Here is a 15,645-nt window from a genome sequence, read left to right on the forward strand (position 1 = left end):
TATGCATTTCACTACGGTATATAATGAACAGAGCCCGCCCTATCATGATTATGCACTTACTTTGATTGCTTAATAGCCAGGACCAGAGAAGAATATTTTAAAAGAATTTATGCATTTTTCTATATAATCAATAGAGCCCCACCCTAACTCCAGTCAACTGGCCTGGGGACATGAGTTTCACAGTTCTGGCAGAGGACTCAATGCTTATTACAATCAAACCAACACTTTAACTGTTTGATGTCCTGGAGTAAAGAAGACGATCTTTTAAGATTGCATCATATTTAATGGTTTTACCCCCTCTTCTTAGGCCCCAGGGGTGACGGAGTCATGAAATTCACAAATTTTGTTCTCCCTTTACCCAAAGATGCCATATTCTAAAATAAGCTAAAATTGATTTAGCAGTTTTAGTGAAGGAGCTTAAAATGCTTAAATGTTAACAAAAGACGCACGATGACGGACGGAAACAGATAGCAATAGATAACACGAGTGACTCAGGTGACCTAAAATGTTTTATTACTAAGTATGTAATTAACGCCCAAATAGTGTAACAAATGATCTTTTTTTAATACATCTGGAAGGATGTGAACAATCGAACAAATTTATATCGTTGTTAGCTTTCCCTTCCTTGTGTTTATAAACAACATTTGCAATGGTCTAAAAAGTTGCCAATTCAATGAAAAGGTTATAGAAAAACAAAGAGTTTAGAGACGAGAGTAAACCAGTTACTTAGAGGCATATAACAGGGGATAATCTCTAGGACTGATTTCTATTCACAGAAGATTACATATTATACCCATTACCAACACTTTAGTCAGAAATGGCGTGATAATTCTAAATTTGTTTCGGGGTCATATACGAATGTGGCCAAAACTTTGTCCTTGGCCACATTTTTTAATCAACGATGTAAAAAATGACTTGAAAACAGATTTACCAAGTTCATATCGCAGTGAAAGCATAAGCAAAATTAATGCTTTCAATTTGTCTTAAATTTTATTCCCCTCATTTGATATGATTTAACTAGAGGTTATGTAATTGCTGGTATTGCATAAAACGATGACCTTGCTTGTTTTAAAAGACTCATTGCTTTTTAAAGTGACGCCAACACTTTGACTGTTTGGTATCCAGTAGAAATGATCATTTTTGAGGACTGCATTAATTTTAATAGTTTTCAATATCACAATTCACATCTCTCGGGTCCCTGGGAGGCAAATAATAAATTCACAATTTTTGTTCCCCTTTGCCCAAAGATGCAATAATTTGGCTGAAATAGGTTCAGCATTCAAGAGAAAATGATTCAAAAGTATGACCGACGCACGACGGACGAATACAGATAGCAATAGGTAACCTGAGTGACTCAGGTGACCTAAAAAATTCTGTTTTCCAAATGTACGAATTAGTTCCTTCAACTTATATTAGCTCTATGAAGGATTTTGATTGGATAGATACTCCTTGTCAAAGCACTACACTTTATATATAGAGAAATCATAATACCCTTTTCCATATCCCATTCTGTTTCAGCCCGAGATACCAATATCAACTATTGGGCCGAAGATTCTAGGGCTGATACAGGATGTGAATTGGAAAAGGGTATGTTTTACTATGTTTATTTCATACTTGGTAAAAGATACAGCACGCGTCTACTAAAGCAATCACCGACTAACGTATTATATCAAATACCAATAATTTAAAATAAAATACTAAATTTTATATACGAAAAAAGACGTATGATTACAAATATTGTTTTCAAAGTTTTAATCAACCAGGGTGTGATTTACATTCGTATCAGCCCTGCTGATCCCTATCAGCCCTTGAGGCTGATACGGCTATTGTGACGTTAAGCATGCATATGCAATATAAAATAAAAAATTAAAAGAAAATATTTATTAATAAGTATGTAATTAAAATCCATATAAAGTCACTAATGACTCTTTTAAATTCAGAAGTACATGTATTGGATCTGGCAGGATGTAAAGTGGTCAATATCGTTGTTAGCCTCCCCTTCCTTGTATTTATAAACACTTGCAAAAGTCTAAAAAGCTGCCAATTCAATGAAAAGGTTATAGAAAAACAAAGAGTTTAAAGACGAGAGTAAAACAGTTACTTACAGGCATTTAACAGGGGATAATCTCTAGGACTAATTTCTATTCACAGAAGATTAAAATTATACCCATTACCAACACTTTGGTCAGAAATGGCGTGATAATTCTAAATCTGTTTCGGGGTCATATACGAATGTGGCCAAAACTTTGTATTTGACCACATTCTTTAATCAACGATGTGAGAAAAGACTTTGAAGACCGTTTTGTCGAGTGAGTAAATCTAAGCAAAAAAAATGTTCTAAATTTGTCTTAAATTGTCTAAAACGACCTTGTTATGTTTTAAAAGTCCACTTACCAGACAGTGCAAGAAAATATATACATGTAGATGGTTTAACTTCTCCTAATTTGTTATAAAAACAAACTTGCTTCGAACGAATAGAGAATTTTACAGGAAGTTAAATGAATTAACGTCATGAAATATCTCAAATTCATTAAAAAAAAAAGACACCTTTCTTTTTTACCTTTCATACATGATAGCTGAAAAAATCTTATTTATACTTCCCTTTCATATTTTCTGTTTTTATACCATTGCAAAGATTGAAAAAAGAGGAAAAATCCGTCAAAATCTAGTGTTTTTGGAATCTACACGCAGAAATTATTAGAAAAAAATTGCTTATTTTTTTCTTATGTAATGACCCTATTTTACCAAATTACGCCTTTGACGAATCGTAAACAAAAGAACTTAATCTTTTTTCTTTATCTTAACACACGCACAATAATAACAATAACAACAAACTACTCATAGTTCTCTGTGTTTCCGCACACGGTTTATCAAAATAATATAAATACAATTGTAACCTTTCTAACTGCTAACTGTAAATTTTAGCTAATAATAATTAATATATATTTCTTCAAGACAATTAAGGATGCATAATTTCGGATATATCCATATTAAATTTGGTAATCGTATGTGAAATGACTCCAATACTCGTATTTCGTTTCAATTTTATATTTGCGTAATTACGCGTGGCTATATTTAATCGCGAAAATCTAATTCTAGCGTATATTTTTATCATAAAAGATTATAAAGAACGATAATCAAGATTGATAAAAAATGTGTCTCGATCATAAACAATGACTATCTTGCTAAAATAATGTGTCGCAAATTGGTAACTTACAGTACTTTTATTTTTGAATTGTAATGAAAAACAATTCTAACTGTAAATAATCATTTTACTTTGAGTAAAATTACATTACAGAGATTATTCTTTGAATAAAAGAGGAACCACAGGTATAATTTAATTATCAATTTTCTAGAAAATCATATAATGAGCAAGAGAACAAATAACATTCATAATATGAATCTCCAAAGAGAACAATATAACATATTATATTGATGTGAATCTCAAAACGGTAAAATAAATATATTCTTATAATCTTTCAAAGAATAATGAAATATAAACTATCTAAATAAAACGAATTGAACAATGTTTATAATAAGGCGTTTGCTTGGCACGTGTCGCAGGTTTCTACCCGTGCTTTACAGTTCCCATTGGGTTCAAAGCTCACCCTTAAAGCCGGGTGTCCATTTTGTTCACAATGGTTATTTGTCTGTTGTCCTGCTGCATTGTCCCGAGTATCATACGGTTCATCATCCGATGGAACCGACTTGTATTTTTGGGCAAATTTCTTAAAAGTTTTAGAATTCATAAACACTTGTAATTGATTATCTTCGATAATTCCATTCTGGTTAACTAAACTGTGCTGGCGTTCGTTCATTGAAGCACTTAATTTTCTGGATAATCTTGTCATCTCTTCCTTCGTGAAAAAACACTTACAGAAAATCTTCCAGAATTCGTTCCGGAAACGCTTACCGAAGAAATAATATGGGACAATGTTTATAGCTGAATTTAGAATGACAAGGAAGTTTGAGACTTCATTGAACGTATACCATGGCGCCGACACGAACGCCTTCTGGTAGTCAAAAGCCCATATCATACGGGAAATAAGTGCAGGTCCCTGACAAATGAGAAAAATGACCACTACACCAATTAACATGATTGTCGTGTCGTTACGCCGCTTCTCTTTTGCGTTAATCAGCTTCCCTTTTTTCCTGGACTCGTGAACAGCATGGATGAGAAAAATATTTAATACTAAAAGAGACAAGAACGGAATACCAGCCACACATGTAAGATACAACCACGAGTGCACAATTTCTCGAAACTCCTCGCTATTTCCCAAGTCCGTTAGTTTAATAACGAGCTGTCGAGGCTCCGTACTATTTGTTTCGACAATTATTTCAGAAGTTTCGTATTCGAAGAACCGAATAATGTTGAAAAGTAATCCTGCCAAGAATACACCTACAATAGTCTTTCTGGCAGTGGAAATTTTGCACCACCGCTCAGCTTTAAAGGGATGGCAAATCATTACGTATCTATCAACAGTGAAAGCACACGTGAGCCAAATAGACGTCACTTGAAATGTAATGGCGGCAGGGTGAATGTATGGAAAAAGCTTGATGTAGAATGGTTTACCCCAGGTGATTTCCTGATGTGGCTTCTCAGAGTCACGTGATAAAATGAACATAGTCAGAATAAGGAATAGTAAATCACTAATTGATAAAGCTGTTAAATAGGAATATGTAGAACTCTTCATACATTCCCTGGACAGCACGACAACAGATAGAATGTTCCCGATAATACCGAAGGAGCATACGGCCATTCCACAAATCCCCATTAAATAGTACATAAGGAGATTCCGCTCGTACATCGAATCATCGTTTATAACATCCTTAATGGAGAGGTTAAAACTCGATAAACTGAAGTTCAAAAAGGACCCATTCAGGTCCAGCAGCTGAAGACCCAAGTAAGGGTCAAGGAAATTCAGATCCTCCATTATTCAAATCACAACCTTTGCCTTCTGAGTTGTTCTTCGTTTCCCATTCTGACAAGCTAATATAGGCTAAAAATCAAGGAAAAGAAAAGACACGTTTTTCTCTCCTCACTCAATGATCAATCTCCATCTATTTTTTTCACTATATATTTGAACACTTCACACAATCATTTTCCTCAGAATGTGTAACTGAATCTGCAGCTTCAAGCATTCCCTTTTTCTTAATATTCGACTCTGTAATAGAAAATACAAAAACAATTACAATTTAAATGATTTTTCAAATCTAAATCTCCCTTTAACCAATTTTTATTTATTATTATTTATTTGGAAAGAAAAATGACTTTGGATTGTTGAGAGCAAATCCCTTGAAAAGCGCCATAGCTGTCTTGCCGACGACATGGCCGACTCAGGAATATAGAAGGAACTCACCCGTTTCTATTTACAGATATATCATTATCATTTACGGAGGAGTGTTACATCTATGCCGTATAACATTCACTTTACATGTTCACTTCTCTAATTTCGAGACAAAATATTTAGAAAATCATTAGAAATAAAAGAGTAGCTATGAATTTGCAAAAATCATTTTAATTGTTTATAACTGTCTTTTCCCGAGATATTCTCAATGTGAAACTTGTCTATTATAACTTTCTGGAGTTGTGTTTATTATAAAATAATAGAGAAACGAAGAAAAGAAAACAGTTATAAAGGCAAGAAAATAAAATGTTGTACTCGAACTCGGAATCACCACATTTACGTTTCAGCAATCATACCACTACGCCACGAGATCATTGATGTCGAAAGGATAAAAAAAGAGGGATGCTAAATCTTTAAAAGAGAAGGAAAATTGAATATATATTGTCATCATTTTCAATATGAAAACCACCTTTAAACGTAATTATCTAAATGTAATGAAATACAGTCATACCCAAATAAAACTATTTAAATGTTTTCTGGCTAAGGGTGGTTTTGTCAACAGTTTGTCATCATTTAGGTAGATACCTTAATATCTAATATATACTCCATTCATATGATTTTCATATTTATTACATATGGGAACCACCGTTCACAGTAGCTCAGTCGGTAGAGGGCTCGCTCCGTGATCGGGAGGTCGTGAGTTCGAATCTCGGCCGCGACAGACCTAAGTCGATAAAAAATGGGTAGCAACTGTTCCTTCGCCATGCGCTCGGCACTTTGAAGTGAAAGTTGCGGGTCCTTAGGATGAGACCTTAAAAACCGAGGCTCCCTGTCACGACAGGCGTTGGCACGATAAAGATCCCTCATTGCTCAATGGCCCTGAGTGCCGAAAAAAGGTCAAAGTTTGAAGCCATTCACCGGTATATGGTGACGTCTCTATATGAGTGAAAAATTTTCGCATGGGACGTAAAACAACATACAATCAATCAATCAATCAATCAATCGATCATAAGGGAACTATTAACGTTTACATATCATTAATGTATAATTTGAGTTTACACATGTATAACGTAAGATTGTGTGATTAATTTTCGGTTAAAAAAATATGTTTAAGAATCACTGCTAGAGAGTTGGCTAAAAAGCCTAACAAATGCGCTATGGCTCTTTCAACGTTCGTTTTATATATATAAAAAATCAAATCACTGATGCAAACATTCAATTTCGTTTTATATATATATATAAAATCATATCACTGATGCAAACATTCAATTTCGTTATATATATATATATATATATATATATATATATATATATATATATATATATATATATATATATATATATATATATATAATCATATCACTGATGCAAACATTCAATTGTATACTAAAAATTGTTATAGATAATAGATAAATATGTTCCCGAATCAAACAATATTTTGCGTTTTAAAAACGGGTAAAAAAAATCAGACATAAATGTGATGTTTTATCTGTGAATAAATGGAATGTCGGATTAAAATCTTCCTACTTCGATTAGAGTTATCCCCGGATTTGTCGGACCATCGCGTAGCCTGGTCAATATGATAAAATCTATGCATCACTAGAGGCTGTACTGGTATTTTTTTCCTCAAAGAAAAAAAATCAGTAGTTCGAAAAACTGATTTAAAGTGAGACGATCAAATCTCTCCCAAACAGTGGGAACCTTGTTAAGAACATCAAATTAAAATAGTTTCAAACACGTTCCATGTTTTTAAAGAATAATTTGTGATAGGAAAACACGCAAAAGAAATTATTTATCTTACTAGTTTGCAAGTTTGAAAAAAAAGTCTATGTATGGATGTACAATTAATAAATCTAATTATCACTACACATCTGTGCCGTGGATCGGGTCATGACAGGAATAAGACTTAATTAACACAAAGTGCTCACAATCTCATCAAGGTTTGTCAAGGTCGCTACCAGAAAAGAGCGGGAGATATTGAACATTCCAAATCTGTTATTTCAGTGAAAATCACTTCCTATACGTCCCATTACAAAAGTGTGTGAGAACCCGTTTTTTCCCTATGAGAATGAGTCTACAAAGCAGGAATCTCTTTTGAAATAAAGCTCCATACAGATAATGAGGAATAAATCATAATCATTACAATCATAATGATGCTTCAACAAAAAGATGATTCTGACAATTTGCAAAAATGTCTCTTAACTCTTAATGATTTGTTTGTTTTTAACGTCTCTCTCGAGAATTTTCCACTCATATGGAGACGACACCACTTGCCGGTGTGTAAATTTAGTTCTACATGTATGATTGGCACTCAAGGGGATTGAGCAATAAGGGATCTTTTTCGTGCCAGCACCTACTGCGGCACGGGACTTCAGTTTATATGGTCTCATCCGAAGGATTGGTCTCCACGTCCGGGAATAGGATTCGAATCAGCGATGTAAGGATCAATTCCCTACTCCGCGACTCCAGAGCAAACGTTGACGTTCCGCGGCACAGGTGTGTAGTGATAATTAGATTTTTTAACCACTGCGCCGCACGGGCGACAACTCTTAATGAAAACATTTTCTAACTAAATTAAAAGTCTAACATTTGTCTCTTCCATAATCAACTGAAAATAACACGTGCTATTTTTATGTAGTAAAATACAGGACGTTCAATTCGAGAAAATGAATACACATTGAAGAAGTAATTTCAGTGTAGGAAACTGTGGTAATTTTAAATATTCGAGTTTCAAGGTATTTTTTTGCCATTATCCGTTCATAATTTATATGACACTTTAATTCTCTCCTAATCAATTTCAACATAAAATTCAGTAACAAAATATAAAACATTCAAAGGATTGAAGTACTCAGTAATTCAGTCACCCCCTCAGTTCATGTAAAACTGACGCATTTTTTTTACGAACTGAAAACCAAGATAAAATTGACAAAAAATACATTTGGTAAATAGGCACAAATTATGTCATTTAACGACCCCTCTAAGAATAGCTCAATCAGCAGGGACACGTCTGCGGAACGAATTACCTCAACTCGTTACGGCGACACAAACAATACGAGGAAGGAAAACTGATGATAGAAGCTACCGGTCAAGTCTATTACAGATAACTAAATCTAGATACGTTTACGGTCAGAAATCAGTGATGAAATGGACTAATGTAGGAATTTCGATCGGAATAATGAACACAGTGCAGGGTCTTAAGTGATCTTCAATTTTCTATAGAGTTGCAGATGATCATCGGCTTCCATTGTTACAAATACAGCGACTGTTTCTTAAGTACAACATTATTTTTGAAGAAATGTCAGATCTGGGGTAAAATAATCTATTCACTGAAGAAAAACGAACAGAGAAATAACAGTTCAAAAACCTAAAAAAAAAATCTGGTCAACTGATGTATATATATATATATATATATATATATATATATATATATATATATATATATATATATATATATATATATATATATATATATATATATCTTTGTACTATATGATAACCCATACTTTTTTATAATTTCCAAAAATTTCACACACAAAAAATTACCCAAAGTAACATGATAAAAAACAATGCAAGTACATCGAATGTAAAAAAAAAAATAGAATGTAAAAAATCTCCAAAAAAAAAAATACTACTGATCTGATCTGATGCATAAGACATATGAAATAAAAATAAATAATTTAAGACAACTTTACCATATTGAGTAACATCCGATATATTCTAACTTGGTGAATAACGCACCTTGTTCTATCCGACACCCGTTCACTCCTGCCACTAGCAGACCAGGTGCGCGGTGTTAGATTGCTAATCCTCTACCAACTCAGCTTTTGTAATTTGGGGTCCATTCTTTTCGACAAATCTTGGGTATTTTTTCAGCAATTAGGGCGGCTAGGTTAAACTCTCTTGTTTCTAAAAATAAATGAATCCTTCAATAGTCTTATGAAATAAAAATTCCTAAATTAAGAATAAGAGGAAACTTCACCTGTTGTACAAAGACAAACCCTTCTCTACACTACATTCTACGATTACTAAGAAATAAAGTGTCTGCAAAACCTGATAAAAAGTTTTTTTATCCCCTCCCCACCCCCAAAAGTTTCAAGAACTTATTCGAATTTCATTTAAACATTTTGGTACAAAATGATTTCTTAAATCAAACCATATCGTTAATTCAGAACATAAAGTATGTGTATATTTTATTCTGATTAAGATGACACTCTTTATTATGAATATTATCCAAACAATTTTAGAAAAAATATAATTTGAGGTAAAAATTCCGGTAAATTAGTAAAATTGTTGGCATTTATGAAATATAACGCATTTGTTACTTTTGGGGATACAAGTACAATATTGAGATTTATCTGGCTTATAATACATTCTGATGACTTATAACAAATTAAAAAGGAATCTAATTTTATACTACTCTTAATAACAACTCGTATATATATATTTATCGTGCACACCATCGTAATCTACTTAGAGTCTTAGTACCGCGTCTTAAACCAAGGTGCAAAGGGCTCTCCCATTTTTGGTAGAAATCAGATTGCGAACCTTGTTTAACAATAGCAGGCTTACCACAGGTGTGAAATGTTATGTTACTTTCATAAACTGCTTATATTCTTTTTTTGACATGCCTTCAGAGCAGATAAATTGGACCAGCATTCCAAATTGGGGGTAAGGATTTAGTATCGGAGCAAAACTCCGACAACAAAGGCAGGAATTATAAGAAATATAAAAAATTTGGCCACACAAAACTTGGTCTTTACTTAGGCCTCAGAGAAACTGTAAAAAATCATATAAACTTTAGGAAGTGGTGCATATAATAATATTTTTGTGCAGAAAGAGGTCTAAATAGATATTACAGACGATGTTAAGTTTCACTAAAATTTACAGTTTTTACATAAAGAACTCAAAAACTTCTTGATTGGTAAAGCCATAGAACGAAAACAAATGAAGTGAATCAGCGAAAACTGCTTTTGATTTATAGGCATGATGCTGTCTTTGTCGATCGAGTACTCTTCAATTCACTATCATAGATACTGCCACTTGCTGCCAAACAATTTTTGCTACTCTTTAGAAGACTGGGAATCAAAGCCGCAGCGTAACTTGAATTTTACTAAAATGCAAATGACAAGTCACCGAGTTCAACGATCGCATGCATTTGCACGTGCGTGTGCTGTATTAAGACCTTTATTGTACATCTTATGAGTTCATGTGGCAAGAAAACAAGAGTGAAATTCAATAGCAATCGTCACTGACATTGATAATCCTTTCTTTCATACAAGATCTAAAAGTGGATGTAAATATTTTATAATTCCAATTAAGGTTTATAAACTCAGAAAGAACCAACAACTTTGATCGGATAAAGACGTTTAATACCCAATCCTTCCCTCCCATATCGAAGATGCAGGATTACGAGGGGAAAAAAAATTAAAACTATTTTTCTCGTTGTAGAAAACATAAACACTTGTACATAAAATGTAACTCAACATTTACTTCTGAATAAAAATTCATTGAAGTCAATACGACAAAAAATACTAATTAATCACCTGTATAAATACAGAATTTAGAAAAAAATCTTCTTTGAGGTACATATATTTACACATTTGAATATCAGTCTTTTCTGTCCTTAAATATCATCCGCAAATAACTCATTTTAATCATGTAACTACGAATATAAAATATATCTCAGGATAAAAAATTGCAGAGACGTTACTGAGTTAGAATTGAAGGGAATGACCGACAAAGCAACCTTTTCATGCCTTCGTAATTTTTATATGTAGGGCCTATGAGGAATCTTTTAAGGTAAGACATTCACAATACATGCATAATGAATGCAATGAATCTTGTTTTAAAAGAGACAAACCAGAGGCACAGAAAACACACATCTCTATAGATATTTACTGGTTTACTAAAATATTCCACTTTTCTCTCAAAAGTGAAGTCCATTCCTTACAAGAACATTAGACTAGTCAGATCTAAAATAGTTTTAAAATACTTTGAAACATTTCTTTTCTTTTTTTTTTTTTGGTAGTGACAGTCTGTGACAGGTTAATACCCCTATCCAAAAAAAAAAACAAAAAAAAAAAAAACAAAAAACAAGAGGCCCATGGGCCACATCGCTCACCTGAGTAACTTTGGCCATGCTGTTCTTTACCGATCTCCCCCCTTTTAATATACCTATTGTGGCTCGCCCTACCCCCGAGGGTCATGATTTGAACAATTTAGAATCTACACTACCCCAGGATGCTTCCATATGAGTTTCAGTATTTCTGGCCCAGTGGTTCTTGAGAAGAAGATTTTTAAAGATTTTTTATATATATTTCAATGTTAAATTTGGATTCCCTATTGTGGCCCCGCCCTACCCCCGGGGGTAATGATTTTAAAAAATTAGATTCTACACTACCCCAGGATGCTTCCATATAAGTTTCAGCTTTTCTGGCCCAGTGATTCTTGAGAAGAAGATTTTAAAAGATTTTTCTAATATATTTCAGTGTAAAACTTGGATTCCCTATTGTGGCCCCGCCCTTCCCCCGGGGGTCATGATTTTAACAATTTAGAATCTACACTACCCCAGGATGCTTCCATTTAAGTTTCAGTATTTCTTTCCCAGTGGTTCTTGAGAAGAAGATCTTTAAAGATTTTTCATATGTATTTCAATGAAAAACTTGGATTCCCTATTGTGGCCCCGCCCTACCCCCGGGGGTCATGATTTGAATAATTTATAATCTACACTACCCCAGGAAGCTTCCATTTAAGTTTCAGCTTTTCTGGCCCAGTGGTTCTTGAGAAGAAGATTTTTAAAGATTTTTCTTATATATTTCAATGTAAAACTTGGATTCCCTATTGTGGCCCCACCCTACCCCCGGGGGTCATGATTTGAATAATTTAGATTCTACCCTACCCCAGGAAGCTTCCATATAAGTTTCAGTATTTCTGGCCCAGTGGTTCTTGAGAAGAAGATTTTTTAAGATTTTTCCTATATATTTCAATGTAAAACTTGGATTCCCAATTGTGGCCCCGCCCTACCCCCGGGGGTTATGATTTGAACAATTTAGTTTCTACAGTCTTCGCCAAATCTTTTTTTCAGTACATGCCCTTTGGGCAGGTTTAACCACTTATTATGCTAGCCCGAACAAATATTTACATGCCCAGAATTTTATCAAGTATTTTTATTCTTATTTGCCTTTTCATGCCAAGGAAATGATCCGAAATCCATTTTTATCGATCTATTGTCTCGCCATTAATATTATTTTCAACGTGTATACTTTTTGTGTCTCCTTTGCAAAAGAGTTCCTTGGAAACCGCGGTAGAATAAACTATCGTTAAAATTTATTTGGTGCTCGACGTTAGATGAAAAATCAGACTTTTAAGTACATTTTATGTTATTAGTATTATTTAATTTGATAATACGGAGGCTTAGGCCTCAGAATTTACATGCCCTTCGGGCTTGTAGTATGCAATTTCCACATGCCCCCTTCCAATTTTACCAGGTCCCGGGCTTCGGACTCCCGGGATTTGTCGAAGACTGATTCTACACTACCCCAGGATGCTTCCATATATGTTTTCAGCTTTTTTGGCCCAGTGGTTCTTGAGAAGAAGATTTTTAAAGATTTTTCTTATATATTTCAATGTAAAACTTGGATTCCCTATTGTGGCCCCGCCCTACCCCCGGGGGTCATGATTTGAACAATTTACAATCTACACTACCCCAGGATGCTTCCATATAAGTTTCAGTTTTTCTGGCCCAGTGGTTCTTGAGAAGAAGATTTTTAAAGATTTTTCTTATATATTTCAATGTAAAACTTGGATTCCCTATTGTGGCCCCGCTCTACCCCCGGGGGTCATGATTTTAACAACTTACAATCTACACTATCCCAGGATGCTTCGACATAAGTTTCAGCTTTTCTGGCCCAGTGGTTCTTAAGAAGAAGATTTTTTAATGACCCCACCCTTTTTTTGTCTTTTCTTGATTATCTCCCCTTGTAAGGGGACTTGGCCCTTTATTTTAACAATTTACACTCCCCTTTACCCAAGGATACTTTGTACCAAGTTTGGTTAAAATTTGCCAAGTGGTTCTTGAGAAGAAGTTGAAAATGTGAAAAGATTATAGACGGACGGACAGCTAGACGGACGGACAGACGGACGGACGACGGGTGATCAGAAAAGCTCACTTGAGCTTTCAGCTCAGGTGAGCTAAAAAAATAAAAAATAATAATAATAAAAATAAAAAAAAAAATTAAAAAAAATTGATGTGTGCAATGCAATAGTCCATTTGAGTCTTCAATTATTTTTTTAAGGCTAGATTTATAATATAACAAGCAGCTTTAAAAAAACATAGATTATCTTATTTTAAGTGTCCATGGCAACTTCGTTTGTCGAAATTAAATATCCATTAACCAAATTATGTATCGTGATACAGACTACTTATGTCTTAAGTCTGAACCGTTCACGGTAGTTCAGTCGGTAGAGCGCTTGTTCCGTGGTCGGAAGGTTGCGAGTTCAAACCTCGGCGGCGACTGACCTAAGTCGATAAAAAATGGGTAGCAACTGTTCCTTCCGCATCCGCCCGGCACTTTGAAGTGAAAGTTACGGATCCTTCGGATGAGACCTTAAAAACCGAGGCCCCGTGTCACAGTAGGCGTTGGCACGATAAAGAACCCTCACTGCTCAATGGCCCTGAGTGCCGAGTAAAATCCAAATTTGAGGCCCTTCACCGGTATATGGTGACGTCTCTATATCAGTGAAAAATTATCGAATAAGACATAAAACAACAAACAATCAATCAATCTCAAGTCTGATTAAAATTGTGCTATATATGTAGATGGAGTAGCAATTCCGAATTATTTGAAAAAAAAACTTTCTATTTTCAGTTATAACCGCAACAATCGCATTAAAATTTAAAATCAGTATTCAAAATTATGAATCAGGTTGGAGTGTAATCCTGATTCACATTTTACAAAAATCAGGTGAAGTATTGAAATACATATATGAGGTCATATTGATTGTTGTTTTATGTTCCATTCGAGAATTTTTCACTCATACAAGAAGTCACCCAGGGACGTAGCATCGTTTCTGAAAGTGGGGGGTTGGGGGCAGCCAGAGAAAAAAAAATTCAACTTACCTGAAAAAAATTGACAAGCAAAAAAAAAAAAAAAAAAAGAAAAAAAAGAAAAAAAAATTGTCCAAACTCGAAAATCCTATTTTGTGTGTGTGTGTGTGTGGTGGTGGTGGTGGTGGTGGTGGGGGGGGGGGGGGGGGGTAGGTTCCAACTTCTTTCAGTACCAAATTTTACATATACTCTACTACATTACCCTTATTTGACTATACTGCAACAAAAAGTGGGGGGCCAACCACCCTTTCATGAACATTTTCAATAGTAAATAGTTATGTTTGGAAAAAAGTGGGGGGGGGGCAGCCCCCCCCCCCCCCCCGATGCTACGTGCCTGTCACCAAATACCAGTGAAGGGCTTCAAATTTAGACGTTTACTCGGCACTTAGGGCCATTGAGCAGTGAGAGTTCTATACTGTGCCAACACCTATACCGTGACACGGAAATTACTTTTTTTGAAGTTATATTCAAAAGACCCGTAACTTTCACTTCTAACGCCTATGAGATAATAATACCATACAGGAACACGTTAAGCATTTAGTATACTTATAGAATGACCAAAACGTCACAATAATGATGTGTCTTATAATCATTATAATACTTTGGATAAAGAGGGGAACTGAAAACCCGTACATCAAATCTTTACGCCTAAAAATGAATATTTTTTCATAATAAAACATTACTTTAACCTATTTTAGTTCTTTAGTTATATGATGCACTGAGGCACTATGATCGAATGAAATTGCTTTCTTAGTAAATTGACTTTCTTTTGACAAATCACTAGATTTTGTATCTTGTTGCAGTAGATTATATTATTTATCTGTTATGATTATTTATCAAAACTGAGAAACATGCACGGAAGAGGAAAACATTTGAACGTATGAGATCGGAAAGCAACGGGTTCTAAGTGACACAAAATTAAACATTTGTTCTCCATCAATATACTCTGTATTACGTATTTGTAATTCAATGTATATTATATAACAGCCTGAAGCAATTTTCTAAGCTTTTCTTATACAATTGTCTACGGATAAAGTGCATTGTCCCTGGTGTAAATGGCGACGAATGTACTGCTTTTATAAAAAAAATTTCACCGCAGAGGCCCAGTTAACCCTTCGTCAAAGTCTTGTTTATCACCTGAGGAAGTGAAATGATTATCTCACCAGGAAGTGGAATCACTTCACCCACCAT

At 34.4% G+C, this 15,645-nt stretch overlaps 2 protein-coding genes across 2 annotated transcripts in view; both read right to left on the reverse strand.

The window, feature by feature from the left end:
- LOC133187997 (general transcription factor 3C polypeptide 1-like) overlaps positions 1 to 15,645 on the reverse strand; it is a 145,013-nt gene that overhangs the window by 20,693 nt on the left and 108,675 nt on the right. The window lies entirely within an intron of this gene.
- The window catches only part of LOC133187414 (FMRFamide receptor-like), a 42,782-nt gene continuing 30,468 nt past the window's right edge, over positions 3,332 to 15,645 (reverse strand). Inside the window, exons 2-3 of the mRNA XM_061322774.1 lie at positions 9,087 to 9,254; positions 3,332 to 5,165 (exon numbers count right to left, since the gene is read on the reverse strand). Of these exons, the coding sequence (XP_061178758.1) occupies positions 3,531 to 4,934 (1,404 nt within the window). The 5' untranslated portion in view covers positions 4,935 to 5,165; positions 9,087 to 9,254 and the 3' untranslated portion in view covers positions 3,332 to 3,530. The remainder of the gene's footprint in view (positions 5,166 to 9,086; positions 9,255 to 15,645) is intronic.

Source organism: Saccostrea echinata, unplaced genomic scaffold (genome assembly GCF_033153115.1).
Source record: "Saccostrea echinata isolate AGI-Se365-2 ecotype Australia unplaced genomic scaffold, CSIRO_AGI_Sech_v1 ptg000015l, whole genome shotgun sequence".
Classification (NCBI taxonomy): domain Eukaryota; kingdom Metazoa; phylum Mollusca; class Bivalvia; order Ostreida; family Ostreidae; genus Saccostrea; species Saccostrea echinata.